Here is an 18,139-nt window from a genome sequence, read left to right as displayed (position 1 = left end):
GTTCAGAGCCATAAGACCAGGAATGTCTGCAAACTTGAGGTAACAGTCTCCTATTCAGGAAGGGGCTGCTTGCAGCTCACCTCCTCTTTGACTAGGGGTTGTTCACAGAAGTAACTGGCAGGGTAATGAAACGTTTTCTAATGCACTGGAGTCTGAGGTGTCTGTCAGGAAGGTTGCATTATGGAACTGATGTTCAAGTTGAGTGGGGCAAAGCATAACTAAGTGTTACGTAATGAAGTCAACATCTGTTTTTGTATGTTCTGATATCTTTATAAAAATCAGCATGCTTATCTTCAGGTGAAAGTTGTGGTTCTTGCTCAGAGGTAGTGGTTCAGCTTACCTATTGCCCATCCTTGTAGAATGGGATTCATTCTCCATATCACTGAATAGATGTAGAAACTGTGCCCCTTTTTTTTTTTTGCTGTTGTGCAGCAGTATTGCTGTGTGGTGGTTTTTGGAGAACCTGTGGGCCAAAATCAGGCTGTGCACTTGCTAGTTTCTGGCCTATCAAATGCTGTGTGCATGGAATTCCCTTAACTACAATGCTGTGACATGCTTGAGAAAGCCTGCAGAAAAGGTTCAAGGAAAAGATGTTTCTTTCATCTGAGGAGTAGGTGGCAACAGTGTCTTGCATGTTTACGACTTCTCAGTGAGCTTTCCATCATGGTTTTGTTTTTTTAATTTTTTTTTTAAGGATCTCTTTGGTGTGGTACCTGCCAAGAAGCAACAGGAAAAGCTTCTGGAAGAGAAAGCAAAACAGTCAGAGCCACTCAAGAAAGCTTCCAGCTTACTGTTCAGCAGTGATGAAGAGGTAGTGAAGAGTGAGATTTGGATGAAAGGGCTTTAAAGGTTTTATTAATGGACAAAGCATAAAACTGTTAAGATAGGAACCACAGCCAGACTTTGCTTGTGTCCATGTGCCATGGCTACCTCATTCCTCTGACTTGTTTGCAGCCAAGGAAGCTGATTCTTGGCTCAAGTTAACTCAGGATCTGGGTAACAGAAGTTATGTGGAAGAGATAATCAGTATTTTCAATGTAATTTATAGTAAGGTCAATAATAAATGGAGGAGGCTGCTGCCTGACTTAAAAATACTGAAAGAGGAAAAAGTGGGTTTGCTTTCACTTACTGACTTAATTTCTGTGAGGAAAGTTTAACAGTTCTAGATAGATAGGGTGGGTTTTTTTTTTTTGTTTTGAAATGTGGGGATGGGAAAAATGAAACAAATGACCAGCACTCTATTAGGGATAGATTAAGTGTAGTCCTAAAACTTAATTGAAAATCAGAGGCACTAAGTAACTAAAAAAATTGTCTGGAAAGCCTCTGAATTTACTCACATGAATAGTATAACTGCAGTTTGCACCGATCTCACTTCTTGAGAGCAACTATAACAGTAAAGTGTGTATACTGTTGTGCTGGCAAATACCGTATGCCGAAAGGTGGCCGGGCCCTCTGCAAAGCCTGAACAATGTCAGTGGCTAACACAAAGGCACAAAAAGAAACTGGTAAAGAGATACAAGGAGACTGCCAAGATGCTGAACTGTTTCTGTTTGTAGAGAAGATGTGAAAGTGGCTTTGACCAAGACAAAAGAAACTTAAAGGTTCCTTATTTTTCAGGAACACTGGAATGTCTCCAAGCCACCTAAACTTCCTTCAGAAGATAACCGAAAAGAGGGACCTACAAAATCAGCTAGCACCATCAGTCAAGCTAAAGCTGTGAAGAAGACGAGCCTCTTTGAGGAAGAGGATGAGGAGGATTTATTTGCAATCACTAAAGAGAGGTGAAAATCCTTTGGGGGGAAATGGGAATGCTTTTTCAGAACAATTCAGCACTGTCCTCAAAACCTGACAGAGTCAGGCATATTGAGTGTTGTCTCCTGTTAGTGTTGTTGAGGAGAAAGTAGAGTTGCTTGAGTGGGCTGGGCTGGGCTCTTTCACCTCATTTATGTCTATGATGGATTGTTTTCCTCCCTAGCACTAAACTGGGCATCCCATTTCCCTGCCTTTGATACCTTTCTGACCTCTCTTGTCTTCACTCCTGCAGAAAGCTGTGCAGATGAGAGGGGTGGTGGTAGAATTGTTGACGTGGTGAGGAAACATAGTCCTAGATCTGGGACAAGACCCTGCAAATGAAGTCATACTTAAACAGATGCAGTACGTGGGCCCTGAAACTTTTGCATTGATCTTCAACTTTTCTCTTCCTCACCTGCAGCCAAAGAAAGCCACAGAAAGTATCGCTGCTATTTGAAGATGATGTTGTTAATGGAGAATCACTCTTCAGTTCCCAATCAACACTACTTCCTTCAGCTGCAAAGGCCACAGCGGTACCTTCTCTTTCTTTTAAAAATAACACAGAACACTTGCACAGTGTTTTCATAGGATATCTTCCTTGATAGGTAATGTAAACCCAAAATGTTCTAGACAACAGTAGTTCTAGCAAACTTGGAAGGGGATCAGGGCAGACTGAATTCACACATGTAAAATTTCTAACATCAGCCTAAAAGAGATTTCAAAATTGTCTTGATCGTCAACCCTACACTTGTTTAATTTATGTTAAATGTGTGCATGTGTAAAGAGCTTTCAGCTGAAAGGTACCACTAACAGGAACAGATGGCTTACTGCTGACTGCGAAGCTGGGATTTCATCCTTTGTGCCACCTCGGCCCAAGCTGACTGACCCTCTGTGGAGAGCACTTATGCTGTCCTTTGTCTTGTGAGCTTAACCCGTAGTGTGCTGTCTGGTTGTGCTTTGGAATTGTAAGTAGGAATTGCAGAAGTTGAATTCAGCTGTATCTGTAGGACTCCCTGCACTTGTGTGCCCTCACTCCCCAGTTTTGCCTTTCTGGTTACCAGGAAAACAGTTGCCATAAACATAATTATAATTCCAGACCTTGTCTTTTTCAGTTTGGGTTCAATGTAGGCTTGGGAATAGAAAAAGAAACAGGCAAGCCGTAGTCTGGCTGCTGGCAGTCTCAGGAACCAGTGCAGTAATTAAACAGGTTTCCCACAGCATCTACTCTAAGCTTGCAGCTGCTTCCTGGCACTCTTCATTCAGTCTTAAGAGCCTATAGTAATAGAAATCAAAAGTCACAAATCAGAAAGCCCCATGGGAAGAAAGTAGGAGGCATCAAGCATGTTGCCAGTGTCCACATAGATCCCTATAGATAACATACTGTGAGTCTGCTATCCCACAGCATAAGTACTTCCTGTATACCAAGCAATTTTGTGTCAGTGACATTCTCTTAATTTTGCAGGAGAAAGTAAAACCAGCACAAGCACCACCTTTGTTTAGTGATGAAGAAAAGGAGGAAAAGGGAGATCTGCCAGATAAGGCAAAGTCTAACCAGGTAGAAGATACGTTGTGGTCTTTAGAAGAGCCTGCAGCAGTTCCGGTGCCTAGAGGAACAGATGTTGCAGGGCAGCATACAAAGGAAAAAGTGAGCGATTTTCTTACATTAATATGAAGTTTGGCAAAGGTTCAGTTTAAAAATGTAGCGGCGCTGCTTTGGGACAGTTATTTTTCTGGATTGTCTGCTATTGCTAAAGAAAGAATAATTCAATCTTTCTATAGCAGAATCACTTGGTCAAACCAACAGCAAACTGATTACATGACATTTAAATTTGTTTTCCAGCTGGCATACATGAGAGGTTTCTGTTTTGGGTTTGTTTCTTTCCACCTCCATACTGACCAGGGCAACCTTTATTTGCATTCGCAGAGCTCTCCTTTCAAAAAGCAGGCTATACTAACGCATAGGTTTTGTAAAGCTCAGTAACTTTATTGTTTGAGCATACTGTTTGGTGAATTATAAATGGTTTTGGTAGCTGTAGAAATGTCTCTCAGGATTGTGAGTTTCTTCTGGGCTGCATTGTTTACAAAATGAGATTTGAGTGCATTATTGAAGAAGCTTCAGCAGAACTTACTCTTGGGCATTCTCCTGCTGAGTGATTGTTGGAGAAATACCAGCTGATGTGTTTCCAGGGTGCTATTATCACACTGTTTTCCTGATCACATTCGGTGTTCAGGTAGTGCTGAGATTCTACAAGGAATCTCAGGTTGCATGAACTGGGTGCCTCATAGATAATGTCAAAACAGCTGTATACACTCTTGTGGAGCAGAGACAGCCTGACTTATAGATGGGGAGGAAACCTTATGCAGAAAGCTGCTTATCAACAGCACTGTGGTGTTAGGGTGCCAGGAGGAAGCCTTTGTTCCTTTCAGAGCGATAAAGTGTGATCTTTATACTGAAATCTATCTTGATAATCTGCATATTGCTATTCTGTCTGCTTAGGAAAAATGAATTGAAATTAGTTGTCTGATATGGTACCAGATTACAGAACTCTGACCGCTGCTGGCATTTAAACAGTAAAGTTTAGTGGTTTTGGGGGGCAAACCTGAACTAAATAACAGCTTGATGTATTTATTTATTTTGGTGGAGCCTTTTGCAGCAACATCCTTGGAGCCAGACAGCAATTCAGATTTGTTTGCAACGTCACCACCAGCTCTGGAAAAAGATGTCAAGACCCAAGCTAAGAAAGTGTTAAGCTTGTTTGATGAGGAGGAAGAGGAGAGACTGGAAGATGATGGCACTAAAAATGCACAGAAAGAAATTGGTGTGGTGAGTCTAGAGACGTTCTTGAACACAGAAATAATACTTCTGCCTCTATACCTCTTCTGTTCTAGGCAAGGTTTTGTTTTTACCCTCCCTTCTCTGCAAGTCATGAAGTTTAATCTTTTTCAAATTTTAAACTTCCAAATTCTTGGATGAGAAATGATTCCTATTCTTCCCTATGATCCCAAATCCCTCAAAGCTTTTCTGGAAAGCATTCAGCAGTCAGCATCTAACATCCACGGAGTGATTAAGGTGCTGAAATGTATGATAATGCAAAAACCACAATAGATGATTTAGGAACCTTATCTTTTTAGTAGGGAAATCTGAAAGGTGAGACTATTTTGAGTGCTTGTCTCAGTCTAGTATGTGTTTTGTGTATGGATGCTACTAGACCTATATCAGGTCTACACGTGTCTAGGCATACACAGCACATCTAGCTCTCTAAAAAATTGACCTCGCTTTTGATGTGAAGTTAAAACTGATGCATGGAAAGGCTGAGAACAGAGCAGTAATAAAAAATGTAGAACAGGAAGAGCAGACCAAATATGATGTGCTGGAAACTGCTTAGATAGCAGCTTTACCAGTTGGCTTGCTGGATTATGGAGGGCTGATAAGGTGCTCCGTTTGACTGTCAACCTTCCCTACCACTCAGCAGCGAAGTTGTAAGTACATAATTTTGCCAAAGGCAGACATTATGTTATTTTCTTATTTATGGGGGTGCTTTTGCTTTAAAGGGAGGAGAATGGGAACACTGTCAACAATAACAGCTTTACAGGACTTTGTCTTTTGTCTGTCTTTTCCTTTTTTTTCCTTTATTTTTCTGAGCTACCTTTAATTAAAAAAAAATTACCCAGATTCTCTTCTTTTCACTTCTGTCCTGCACCTTCATCTGAACAATCCAAGGCATAAAAGTGTCTTGCTAAAATATAAACCTTCCTGTACACTCACGATACCATACTGAAAAACTTTTCTTCCTCCTAGGGACATGTAATGAGTAGGTAATAGAAGCTGGCTTTCAGGTCAGCAGACAGGTGTATTTTGGTTAATGTCTTCTCATAAAAATGAACTGTTAATACATGTATTTACTTTGTAGGTTTTGCAAATTTAGTCAAAGTGAAAAATGCAACTGATAGTTAAAGTTGTATTTTTGTTACCAAGGCTGTAGTGTAGCCTTGGGTGAATTATAACCTGCCTTATTACTAGGCAAGTAAACCCATGAACTAGATGCCCTCCGTAAGGAGGGTTTTTTTCATTTTGTGGACCTTTCTCCTCCTCTCAGCCTTCCAAGAAAAGCACTCGTCCCAAAAGCACTGGGGTCTTTCAAGATGAAGAGCTTCTTTTCAGTCACAAACTTCAGAAGGACAATGATCCAGACGTCGACCTCTTTGCCAGCCCCAAGAAGTCGGTGGTGAGTTCAAAGCCCTCCTCTGAACCTTCTGCTTAAAAATGGTCTTTGAAGTGTGCAACCTATGAATGTTGCTTGTTTGTACATAACTTAAAAGTCCCTTATCTCCAGGGATGGCCAAATGCTAAAATCAGTTCAGGCATCACAGGCAGGAGGAGACATGCTTTTGATCAGTGACACTTTTATTTATTTATTTTTATCATCTCTTTCTTCAGTCTGCAAACCGTATCCTGAAACCATCATCTGGAGGTGGGCTTTTTGGGGATGATGATGAAGATGATCTCTTCAGTACTGCTAAAACAAACCCTCCGGTATCTGGTCCTCTACTATAAATGACTATTGTAAAAGACTTTGGAAAGAAGTGTATAGAAGGGATTTTTTCCATACGTGTTCCCACAAGAAATGAAATGAATTAATCTTTTTTAAGAGAATAGAAATGGCTCATGTGACCCTGAAGACCTAAGGAACAAATAGATGCAGTAGACTTGCAAAACTGGGATGTGAGGAGTGGATTATTTTCCTCTTTGCATGCCACTGGGATTTGTTTAAGTGTTAGAGAATACAACTGAGCAGAAATCGGAGTAGTGGAGTTACATTTCTATTATTCAGGGTCTGACTGGTTTAACAGGTAGGGGGATGGTAGAACTTCAGCTAACAGCTTCTCTGCTCCAAAGGGCAATGAGGTTCTTTAGGCTCAGCATGCTTTGTGGGAGAGCTAGCACAGATGGCCAACCTCAAATCTGCCTTTCCAGGTTACAGATTGCCTACAGATACAGCTTCACAACCAAGCTGTGGAAAAGAGATTAAAAAATTACACTTCCTTCCCTGAGGCATTCACTATTTATATGACAGTATTTGTCTACCGCAATAAGAAGCAGCTTGAGCCACTTCTATAGTAGTTCAGATGAACCTGTTTTAATTTGCACTGTAGTGGACTAGCTGTATAGTTACCCTTATAGATGGATAAGGGCTGTAACCCTATTCTGGTCTATCTTCCTGTGACCAGCTACTTCTTCAAGGTATAGCTACACTTTCAACAAAAAATACTGAGATTAACATACTTGCATATCACTGAGAGGTCTCTTCGAGTAGACTTAATTTTTTTTGTTAGTTTCTGACAGAGCGTTTAGATAGAACTAAGTGGTTTTACTAACTTTATAAAGGTAACAAGGGGAAACATCTGTTACTTCAAAATAACCTTTTAAATGTGCAAGAATAGATGTGATTATGTTTTTCTTTTCATAGAACTAAGTGGTTTTACTAACTTTATAAAGGTAACAAGGGGAAACATCTGTTACTTCAAAATAACCTTTTAAATGTGCAAGAATAGATGTGATTATGTTTTTCTTTTCAATAGGCTTAACAGTTCGGTTAATCATGATTGAATATCTAGTGCAGGAACCGCAGATCATTAGTACAGTGGCAGATTGTTGATCTTAAACTATTAATTGCCTGGCAGCATTGTTCTGGGGAAAAAATAAGCTGACTTTCTTACCCTGAAGAATACAGACTGTAGAGAGCTCGTGTTCCTTTTTATCTTTACTATTTTGTCTAATAAGTGCAAGAACCCACATTCAATAACTACTGCAAATGCCCTGGTTTTAGAAACAGGCTATTTAACAGAACAAAACTAGATCTCTACCTTAAGACTTTACATCTTTCATTGTGTTTGTCTACCTAATGATATTCTAGTTCTTGCCAACTTGTAATATTAGCAACTGAAGTCTCACTTTCTTCCCTGTGATTCATGCATGACTGAGCCTTACTTGATAACTTTTGTTAAAGACTGCAGATTGGTTTCATTTGAGGTAATGAATGTGTTAAAATGTTCTTGATCACTGGATTGTTTTTAGGGTGCAAGCAGCTGCAGTAATGAACTGGACTGTGTTACAGGTGGTTTGAGGTCAAAGTCCTAACATGCATTCTAAACTGCTACTCTAAATGTATTTACAGTTTAATTAAATGAAGCCAACTCTTACTTTAATCTATTTTCAGGTCGTTAGCTGGAAGTTAGGCTAGAAAACTGGCAATATTTCCTGGAAACTGTTCCTCTGAGGACTGTAGAAGGGGTGGTCTTAGCTAATTAGTGCTTGGCAGCTATGTACAGAGCCTGCTTGCTTGAAACCATAAAAATAGTAGTGTTGCTTAGCTATCTTTGTACCTTTATTTTCCCCGCTGTCCTCTGTATGAGGACAGCATACGTATGCATTCAGAAGCTTATCCAAACTCACTTTATTTTTTAGTATAGACAACAAAGCCATGGGTAGGTTAAAAGTATGGTGGAGTGGAAGGCCCTTGCCATTGCAGACCAAAAAGCAATGCCTATGCATTGCAGACTCAAAAGATATTGGTAGTTTTCTTTGCAAATGGAACTGAGATCCTAAAAGCTTTGCTTACTCTGTTGTTCTGCTGACTGTGCTTTTTACCAATTCATGGGGACTTGTGCTCTTAATGTTTTCAGAAAATAGTGGAGAAGAAAACAGTGAAAGCCAGTTCAAGCCCTCCCTTGGAAAATGCTTTAAGTGCCAAACAAGATGACGCTCTGAAGACAGTAACTACAGAGGCAAGTACTGAAATCTTGTGTCTTGAACAATATGCACAGGAAAAAGAGATGTTTTAAAGTCTCCTGAAAAGATCAAAACTAATGCCTGAATTCACTGACTGCAAAGCTGCAGAAATGCAGTAATACATGGCCATATTTATCTCTGCTTATCTACAGCAGCACTGTTGATAAGCAGAAATTTAAGTTAACTGCAAGAAATTCAAATGCTGTTGATAGTATTTTGTTCTTTATCCACATGCTTATGAGGGCGAAGTGCAAAGCAGTGAAGATCTAGGCTTCAGATGCAGTTTGATACAAAACCGTGTGATTTGATCACTTGCTCATTCTTCAAATTGCCAGTGTCTGATGGAGTGAATGTTATCTTTAAAGTATAAGTAGGCTTTCTCAGATAGGAGATCATGGCACATGGCACAAATCTGTGGCTGTTGAGAATCTTTTCTTGGAGGCTTTATGAGGAGCAAACAAGACTCCTACTCCTGTTCTTAATCTTGCAGAAACAGCGTATCGCAGAGAGGCAGTCTGGATCTGAAGTCTGTCTTGTCTCATCAGAGCTGCTTGTTTGACTTCCAGCTGTAGGAAATGAGCTTTTCATCTTCCGGGAAGGGGGGAGGCTGTTTTTTGCCTCCTGGGTTGAGGAACACAGAGCAAGCTTGTCTTCCCTTTTGGTGAAGTACTCTTTGATGTGGAGAACCACACTTGTCTTCCCTTTTTTTGGAGCTACTGGTAGCCTAGAATGATCTTAGCCTGTGTAAGATTCAGCCAAATCCCATGTGCATTTAAATGGAGAATAATCTCAGGCAGCAGGGTTTTTCTGTCATGCTATCAAGTCCCCCAAAACAGTGTTCAAATCCTCAGTGACTGCCCACTCACACCAATGGCAGTATGGCCCAGCTCATAGAACCAAGTTAGATCAGACGCTTGCAGTGAGCAAACCCCGGACAAACACCTCTGTTGATCTGGTTTATCCCCGAGTCCTAGAATTGATTCAAATCTTCAGACCACAAAGCTGCTCTTGCTCATTTAGTCTGCTGGTCTTATTTCTGGTACTGACGGTCTGCTTTCTGTAGAGGAGCACTCCCTTCTCAGAAGCTGTTTTCCTTGTGAGCTAAGAGGTTCTATTTTGTAACCCTCTTGGCTTCTGTGTGTGCTGCATTAAAGCCTGTGGCCCTATTATAGCTGGTTACAAAGAGAAGTTCATTATATCGTGATCTGGCAGCATGGCCTCAGAGGATCTTAGGGGAGGGAACAAGCAAGGAGTAAGGGTGGCTGTCAGAATTTGATTTGACAAGAGTCATGTGTGACATGGAGAAGATGGAAGTTGTAGAGTTACTATGGCAAAGCATAATATTGGATAGAAAGAGGGTGAAACAGATGTCATAATGAAGATAAGGCTATGATGTTGGGAACTGAGAAGTTGAAAATTGAATGACTATAGCTCAGGTACTGGAATGTAATGAGATGCCTTGATAACAAAGTATTCCAGAAAAAGCTGGTAAGGAGTGAGCTGGTCCCTTTCTTTAGTTGTGTTAAAACGTAAGCTATAGTCTGGTTGAAGATGTTGATATTAACTTGTCCAGCTGTTGTTTAATCCAGTGTAATTTTGTGCAGAAATCTACAGGTCCTGTTCCCATTAAAACCAAAGAGCCCTCATCTCGGATTGGAAAGTTACAAGTAATTACTTTATTGGCATTTTGACTTTCAAAAAAAAATTAAAAAAATCTTCCTTGCCTTACTGATGGCTCTCCCTGAAACAAAATCTTTTTGCTTCCCTACCTTACTCTTGCAATTTTTTTCAGATTACATTCTATATTGTTACTTTTTTCTGTATTGCATGTTTAACATTATTTCCCCCTTCTCACCTTTCAGAGCTGACTATGAGCAATGCTATTTAACTCTATTTGGGGGCAGAGGGTGGGCTGCTCGTTGGCCTGCTAATCTACTCAGCACTATTTTAAGTATGTTCAGAGACTCTTAGGGTTTTTGAGTTTTGGTTGCTTCCCTCTCTGATATGAAAAATCTAATAACTATCTATATGACAATATCACTTTAATGTCAGAACCAGTCTTTTCCTCAGACAGGATACTGAGCTAGATAGGTTTTTGCCTGATGCAGAGTGGCCATGCTGTTCTTGAAGCTTTTATACAGGACAATAGTGTTGAGCACTCGACAGATTTAGTGAGACAGATGATGTGGGATATACAGAAGTGAGTAGATGTGAGAGAGGACAGGTACTCTTAGGAGTAGAATTTGAATGCCTAAACACGCCTGCTGCTTCTCTGGAGCCATGCCTGCTCTTGAGCAGTATTAACGTGACTTCTTTGTGTGTGTTTGTATGTTTTTCTCTATTTTGTAGGCTAACTTAGCTATTAACCCTGCAGCCTTACTTCCTGGTGCAATGCCTAAGGTCTCCAATGTAAAGTCCCCCTTGCCAGTTTTGGACACCCCACTGAATGAACCCAACGATGTACAGAACAGTGAAGCCTTCCCTGCTGCCGGAAGCAATGAGGAACTGGGTGTAAGCTTCGATCAGCCTATGCAAGCGGATACCTTGCACAGTGCCAATAAGGTAACCTTGGTATTTAACAGGATAGAAAAGGGGATTAAAAACAGTCTCTGTTCTCTTTCAGAAACTTATGTTTTGCTGTGCAAATTCTGCTAACAGTGTAGTCTATCTGAATAAAGGTGTGGAAATCTAATCCACTATACCAGGCTAATGAAGAGAAGGTCAAGTTCACTGCATTCTTAGCTCTGTAAGGGGCTTACGCATATGCCCAATTCAGTCCCTTTTTAAGGCACATGCATACAGCACCCAAATACATTGTTTTTCCCTATAGGTTGGAGGTATTTTAGTCTAACACCTTGTACTGTCTTGAAAGGTGCCAGCCTGAAAAACATAAAGAAGGCATTTCTCTAGGCTAACTATAAAATATGTTATAGACAGCTGCTGTAGCAAGATGTCAAGGACATGTCACTACTGGAGGTTGAGCTTTATCCCTTCTGTGGATAAACACGTCATGCTGTCCTGAACTGTCAGTCATAATTCTTTTTCAGACAAAAGCTCAAAAAAAAGCCCTTAAAAACAAAAATCAAAAGAAAAGAAAACAAACAAACAAAAAAATGCAACACACAACCTCCCTAAACAAACAAAAAACACAAAAAACAAAAAACAAACAAACCCAGCCACAAGCAAAAAAGTTACAGCTTTTGAAATGGCAGATCTGTCTCCTGGCTCACTTGTTTTTCATTCCTACCTTTTTCTTAATGGACTGCAAAAGACATTCTACTTAAGGATTTAATGGTTCTTTAAAAAAAATCTTGAATCGTACAGTTAAGACTTGGTCTGGGTGTTAATAACAGGGAAGATGAGGTTGAACTGATAAGTTTACTACTTGTGTGCCCATGTTGTATATGGTCGAGGCTATAATGGGAACTTGTGGGAGGATGTGCTGTCTTTAAAAGCAATGAAATTAAATGGAAAACGTAATTAGTCATGACCTAGACTAACTGTGCACCACAGAAGTTTCTGGATTAGCAAAGTGTCAGAAAAAAGTAGTGCCTAAAGTCAGAGGGTTAGTGTGATTTGCTGACCTGTGTTGTGACTCTCTACTTGCAAGTGCTATTGCTTTTGCACCCCAGTTCTACCTGCTGTGGAATGACTAGCAAAGCAAAAGTCCTGAGTTATTTTCTGAATATTTTCTTGCTGCAAGCTACTCCAAGCTTGAATGTCCAGACCCCTTTCTGCAAAACAGGGAGAGTGAATAATGCTGAGATGATGATGGTTCTTGCTGCTTCTCTCTCTGAGCAGATAACGATTTAGTTTCATCATTCCTTGCTCAGAATTCACAACTGAACACTTGCTTAAATGTACAGGTAGCTGCTGAAGTTACTTAAACCAGCATTATAAGCAAAACTTTGAGTTAATTTGGTTTCAGTGTGCTAGTGTGAAATGGGTACTGTGTTGATTGGTGGTGTTATGAAGGCAGATGATGTTATAAGGGAACAAAATGTGAATCCTAACCTCTCTTCCATAAATTTGTTATTGTTGCTGGGTTTTTTTCCCCTTTATATATAACCCTGCTCTTTTCTTGCAGACCAGGATCAAGGTTACAGGAAAACGAAGACCTCCTAGCAGAATGGCCCGCCGTCTAGCTGCACAACAGTCTGGTGAGAGTGAGGAGGTGGACAGTGCTAAAGAACTGCAATTCTCGCTACCAAAACAGAGGTCACCAATAGAGAATGTAAAGGAGCCTGTTGTTACTGAAGGAGAGTGCAAGGAAAACGGCTTTCTGTCTGGCTTGTCACTACCGGCTCATGGCAGTGTTCTTTCTGCTGGGACAAACAAAATTGTTCCTCCAGAATCCACAGATGAAGGAGATGATATATTTGAATCAGAAGACCTTTTTGCAAGCAGCTCAGCATCCAGAACAGCTGCACAGTCAAAGCTGAAGAAGGAAATTCCAGACAATGTGGCTAACGTACCCATTAAGGGCAGAGAGAAAAAGCCTGATCTGTCTGTTCTGGGTAATCAGGACAGCAATGATCTCTTCCAGTCTGTACAGAAAAAATCATCATCGAAAAGCAGCCCTATACCTTTTTTGGAGGAGGAGGAAGATTCTCTTTTCACCAGTCAGAAAACTGGAAAGAAGGAGTTGAGATCTTCTGTCCGGCAAGCTGTTGATCCTATTGCACAAGACATCTTTGAGGTAATGGTTGAAGCTTGCTGGAAAGAGTAGGGGTGGAAAGCCTACCATGTTGGCCTTTTTGGTCCCCAGGGCCTTATGCAGAAGTTTCTACTTAAACACAGGCTGAATGGTAGCTGTTGTAGGACTGGGGGTGTGCAGGAGAATGAGTGAAGTAAATTGTCAATTATACTTTGATATTGGGCAACAGAAACCCTTTCTTTGGATGTTCAGCTGTTTATTAGCAAATGTGGATTAAAAGGTGGATTCTTAACACAGAGCAGATGCATCAATGAATGTGCTGTGATGACGTCCCTATGTTTATGACTGTTTTCAAAGTAGTGAAATATTTGGTTCCTTTTTGTTACTTGCCTGTTCAATGCACAGTAGCTCAAATAGATCTTTAAAGGAGGAATGAATTTGTCAGGCTGGAGAGGTGATACAAGCATCTCTGTGTTGTACTTGACCTGTGCACAATCCCACACAAGGGCACTTTTGCTTGGGGACAAGGGACTGAAAATTCTCAGGTTTGTCAAGGCTGTCAGTCTTCTAAACACCTTAGCTGCTGTGTACAGGTAGTGACTATTCTTTTGAAGTGTATTGTGTATTGATGATCTCTCTGTACTTTGCTCTAAGGATGATATATTTGCTACTGAGGCAATTAAACCAATGACGAAAACAAAAGAGAAGATGCCAGAGACTAACCTGTTTGATGATAACATTGATATCTTTGCGGATCTCACCATAAAACCAAAAGAAAAGAACACCAAGAAAAAGGTGGAACAAAAATCCATATTTGATGATGATATGGGTAAGTGCCAAATGTCTTGTTACTAATCTCATAATATTGTCCTGAGTTGTGTTTGTCAGAGATGTTTTAGAACCCTTTGCTTTCCTTAACTATGAACTGCTCTCAAGTCTCTGGATATCTTTGGATTTTACCCCTGGATGAGAACTTCTTAGATCTGTAGAAACAGCACAGAATCTAAATGGCTTAGGAAAGTGTATAAAAGTCCTCTTTTGAGACAAGGAATAGTTCAGTTTCTGTAGAGATTTTCTCATCTCTGGGAATTAGAAAATTTCTCGTCTGGAGTAAGAGAGTAATCTCATCCTGTTACAGCACTAAGATACGTTCTCTGTTTAATTTGCACAGCTTCTTGTATCCTGTTTTCAGATGAATCACTAATGGTGTGAAGAGATCGGCATCTTTCCCCACATCCCACCTCAGCCCCCTTCAGTATTGCACAGACTGTCTTGGAGCCCATAAGATTTTGTTTATGTCTATGTGTACCCAAAGCATTTTTGCATATACTACACCTAAGAGCAAAGATTGCCCTGTATAATTAGTTGAGAAAGCAACATATAGTAATATAAAATGGAGCAAAGCATGCTCCTTTCTTGTTCTGTCAGTGGAGGTATCAGAAGTCATTTGATCCCTGACTGCATCTGTTCTCAGTCTTCGTGTTTACAGCTCTCCTTTGGAATTGCACTTATTTCTTTTCCTCTAACAGGAAGAAAAAGAAGTCCCTTCACCTCTAGCTCTGATTCCTGTCAGCTGTCCTTCATTCTGTTCTGCCTATTCAAATCGAATCTGATTTATCACAGTTTTGCTTGTGCTGCTCTTAAGCACTCAAACGTGATGGAATGACCTGGCTGAAGTCTCTAAAGATGTTAGAAAACTTGCCAGAGAATGAAAACGTTGAGATTTCAAAATCTTCTCAATTGATTAAAAAAAAAATAACCCTTACAGATTTGCAAGTAAGGTATTTGAAATATGGATGGGATCAACAAAAACATATCTAGTTTTTTTTTCTAGATATAGCCTATATCAAACGAAAGGACTTCTGAAGCAGCTATCCCTTCTAAATACTTTTGCACAAAAAATCAGAACCTCGTGGAAAAACAATTATTGTCATTTGAAAGTAACTTGGAAAATTAGTCACAACAGAGCCTGTTTGTGCTTCTGCTTTTGACATCTACTCTGGTCCTAGAGCTTGTCGTCTCTTACATGTGATGGTGATGCCTACAAGCAGCTACAGCATCCTGTTATCTGATAGACTTTGTTTTCCTCTAGAGTATTGGCTGTTTAGCAGTGCAGCTATAGGTATGCAGCTTCTTAGTGCCCAAAGGTATGGAGTTTCAGAAGCCCAACAGGAGTGTAGGGAAGATAGTTGATAGTGAGGATGCTCTCTTGGATGTAGAACTAGGCTAGTAGAACTGGCACTTTCCTACCAGGTAGGTTAAGGATTGGCTTCAGGGATTGTGGTAGCACTTTATTTAGGCTGAATGTTGCTGTCCTAGGAAATCCTTTCTACTGCAAATAACTGGATGCAGTTTGGAGGAGGCAGGCTACTTGCTTTCTTTGTTCTACCGCAACTTTGAGTCATTATTTGGTACATTTGTGGTAAGCTTGTGGTTAGACATTAGGAGGAATTTTATCTCACATCTTTATTCTTCTAGCCTCCTCAGTGACCTTATGGCTGATGACACAAATAGCTTAATCAACAGCCATCTCTGCCAATCTCGGACAGTCCAAGAAAAATGGAGATTGAGCTTTTTTTGTGCACTGACAAATGCTGTTTTCCATGGCCAAAACTCTCTCCTCTTTCCTAAACCTTGTTATAAAATGTGAGTGATACCTCTACTGCTGACGTCACTCACTGTACGTCCCAGCTGGCTGTGAATCTAATCCATGTGATAGGTTTTTGCTCTGGAGTGATGCCAGTAGGGGATTACTTTATTTTACTGCTGTTCTAAACTGCTCTTGTGCTGAGATGTTGTCCTGGATTATTCCTGTGTAATCCTTTATGATAAGCACAGTAGCAAATGTACCAGAGAGGAAGAAGCAGTGAGGACAGAAAGGAGAGTGTGCTGTGATAGGCCACTTCTTGCTTGGCCTTTGCTCATGGTTAAGATATATGTTGAAGTCTGGAATACTAATGTTCATCCTCTGGACCAGTAAATAGCTACGAACCTCAGTGTAAGGCGTGTTTCCTAAATAGGGATTCATGACTAGCAATGTAAGGGTCTTGTGAATTGCTAGTGACTCAGATACCTCACAGCAACACTTCAGTGTTTTGTACTGGAGAAACGGCCTTCTTCCCTGAGTGTAGCCTAGACACCAGCAGCCCTAGCCCCAGCAAGAACTGCAGGCCTGTGGGCTCTGCTGATACAGGGTATCTCTGTCGGAGGGTTTCCTCTCACCTGTTGTTGTCCTTTGGGAAAGAACTCTTTCTTAATAGCAGCGTGAGATTTTTCTACCTTGAGGTCCCATTTATTCATAGCAGAAATGCTAATACTAAGGAAGGTGGGGGAAGATATTGACTGAGGACTGTAGACAGACCTTTTGAATATTCAGCAGGATGGCAGCCTGAGGCAGTCAGAGCAGTCTGCCTCCTTGCATCTTAGCTGTGCCCTATTCTCAAGTGATGTATGCTGTGTTTTTATTCTGCCGTAGGTTAAAGATTCTCTCTTATGGCTAGCAGATGCCACAATAGTCCCTAGCAAGTGCTGTTTTTCTCTTATGATTTTCTTTGACACCAATCTTGGCTGGTCTTGGAGTCTCTCAAGTTCTTCAGACACTCATGTTCTAGATAAGCGGAATGTTATCTGGAACTTGCAAGATGAAACTTATTGTGGAGGTTTAACTTATATTTCTCAAATGCTTCTGAGAGTTCAGACATGTTATAAAATACAAGTATTATTTTGCTTTACTGAGGAGAAAAATTGTTCTTGATTTGACTTACAGCTAACAGCTCCCACGTATGTCCTTACAAATAGATGTAGAATTGCAAGCAGCAGGAAAGCATTTGTTTATCACAGAATGTCCTTGGCAGTCCCTGTTGTGTGCTGGGGACTTTTCTGTACAATGTTACTTCTGTTTAGCAGTCACTTCCCATTAAAAGCATCTTTTTTTTTTCTTCCCCTCTAGATGATATCTTCTCTAGCAGCCAAACCAAGATACCCACTCCCAAAAGTAGATCTTCCCAGACAGCCTCGGAAGTGAAGTCTGAAAGCAAGGCACTGAGCACATTTGATGACCCACTGAATGCCTTTGGAGGCCAGTAGCCAAGGGGAATGTGTTGCAGAGAGGAGGCCTTCCTTATGCTCTGTCTAATACGCTGGATTCCCTAATCCAGTAGAGCTGAAATGAGATAGCTGTGGATATGTAAATGACAGATTACTCATTATAAATAGTTACTATGCTCTTGTACTGGGTTTAATTACTCTTAATGATATATTAAAAAAGGATGGTAACCTCCTGCTATTTTTTTCCATGGTGGCCAGATGAATATAGCCTGTGCAATACCTGCGATGAAGTAATCTAATATACAAAGTATAGTTTGTTTTATTGAACAGATCTATAGAGAAAATCATTGATATTGTTAAATAGTAAATGGAGTCTGTTAAATGAGATCCGTCTGTACGTTTTGCTTTCTGCTTTACCACTTGTTAAGGACATCTGCACTGGGACTGGAAAATAACCCAAACCACTACTATGCTTTGTGTGGGCCAACTGTCAATCTCCTGAGCTAATGTTAGTGTAAGGTGGGATTCTGTCTGTTGTTAAGTATAGCTCTTATATATATAATCCTGCACGTAGAGCAGGAATTGATACCAGGTAGAGACCAGTTATTTCATACCGGCAGCTAATATGGTCTATAAAAATAAATGCTTAAAACTTCTCTGCCATTGTGTATTACAGAAGAGTACCTAGTGTTCTATGAGAACAATAGAAACCTAACGTTGTCTTCTATTCAAGTTGTAAGCCACTAAATGAGACTCTGGCCTGCTTGGATTTGTCAAAGTTTTGCAAATAACACTTTCCAAGCAGTCCATCTATACTGAGCATGGTTGGTCACTTCTGTGTTGACAAGCCTATG

General features: G+C 40.4%; 1 protein-coding gene across 5 annotated transcripts in view; it reads left to right on the top strand.

Annotated features, from left to right (window-relative positions):
* Positions 1–17,672, top strand: part of WASHC2C (WASH complex subunit 2C) — a 34,393-nt gene extending 16,721 nt beyond the window's left edge. For 3 of the 5 annotated variants that reach the window (XM_080597125.1, XM_080597127.1, XM_080597126.1), the window contains 13 exons: positions 695–811; positions 1,618–1,781; positions 2,213–2,324; positions 3,254–3,436; positions 4,436–4,615; positions 5,889–6,017; positions 6,230–6,325; positions 8,476–8,577; positions 10,186–10,248; positions 10,931–11,143; positions 12,669–13,280; positions 13,893–14,067; positions 17,188–17,672. In XM_080597125.1, the coding sequence (XP_080453251.1) occupies positions 695–811; positions 1,618–1,781; positions 2,213–2,324; positions 3,254–3,436; positions 4,436–4,615; positions 5,889–6,017; positions 6,230–6,325; positions 8,476–8,577; positions 10,186–10,248; positions 10,931–11,143; positions 12,669–13,280; positions 13,893–14,067; positions 17,188–17,324 (2,283 nt within the window). In that variant the 3' untranslated portion in view covers positions 17,325–17,672. The remainder of the gene's footprint in view (positions 1–694; positions 812–1,617; positions 1,782–2,212; positions 2,325–3,253; positions 3,437–4,435; positions 4,616–5,888; positions 6,018–6,229; positions 6,326–8,475; positions 8,578–10,185; positions 10,249–10,930; positions 11,144–12,668; positions 13,281–13,892; positions 14,068–17,187) is intronic. The other 2 variants (XM_080597129.1, XM_080597128.1) reach the window with 1 other exon arrangement.
* The last annotated feature ends 467 nt before the right edge of the window (positions 17,673–18,139 follow it).

The sequence above is a fragment of the Anser brachyrhynchus genome, assembly GCF_964034855.1.
Source record: "Anser brachyrhynchus genome assembly, chromosome: 6".
In the NCBI taxonomy this organism is placed as follows: domain Eukaryota; kingdom Metazoa; phylum Chordata; class Aves; order Anseriformes; family Anatidae; genus Anser; species Anser brachyrhynchus.
This window is presented reverse-complemented; position numbering and strand designations above follow the sequence as displayed.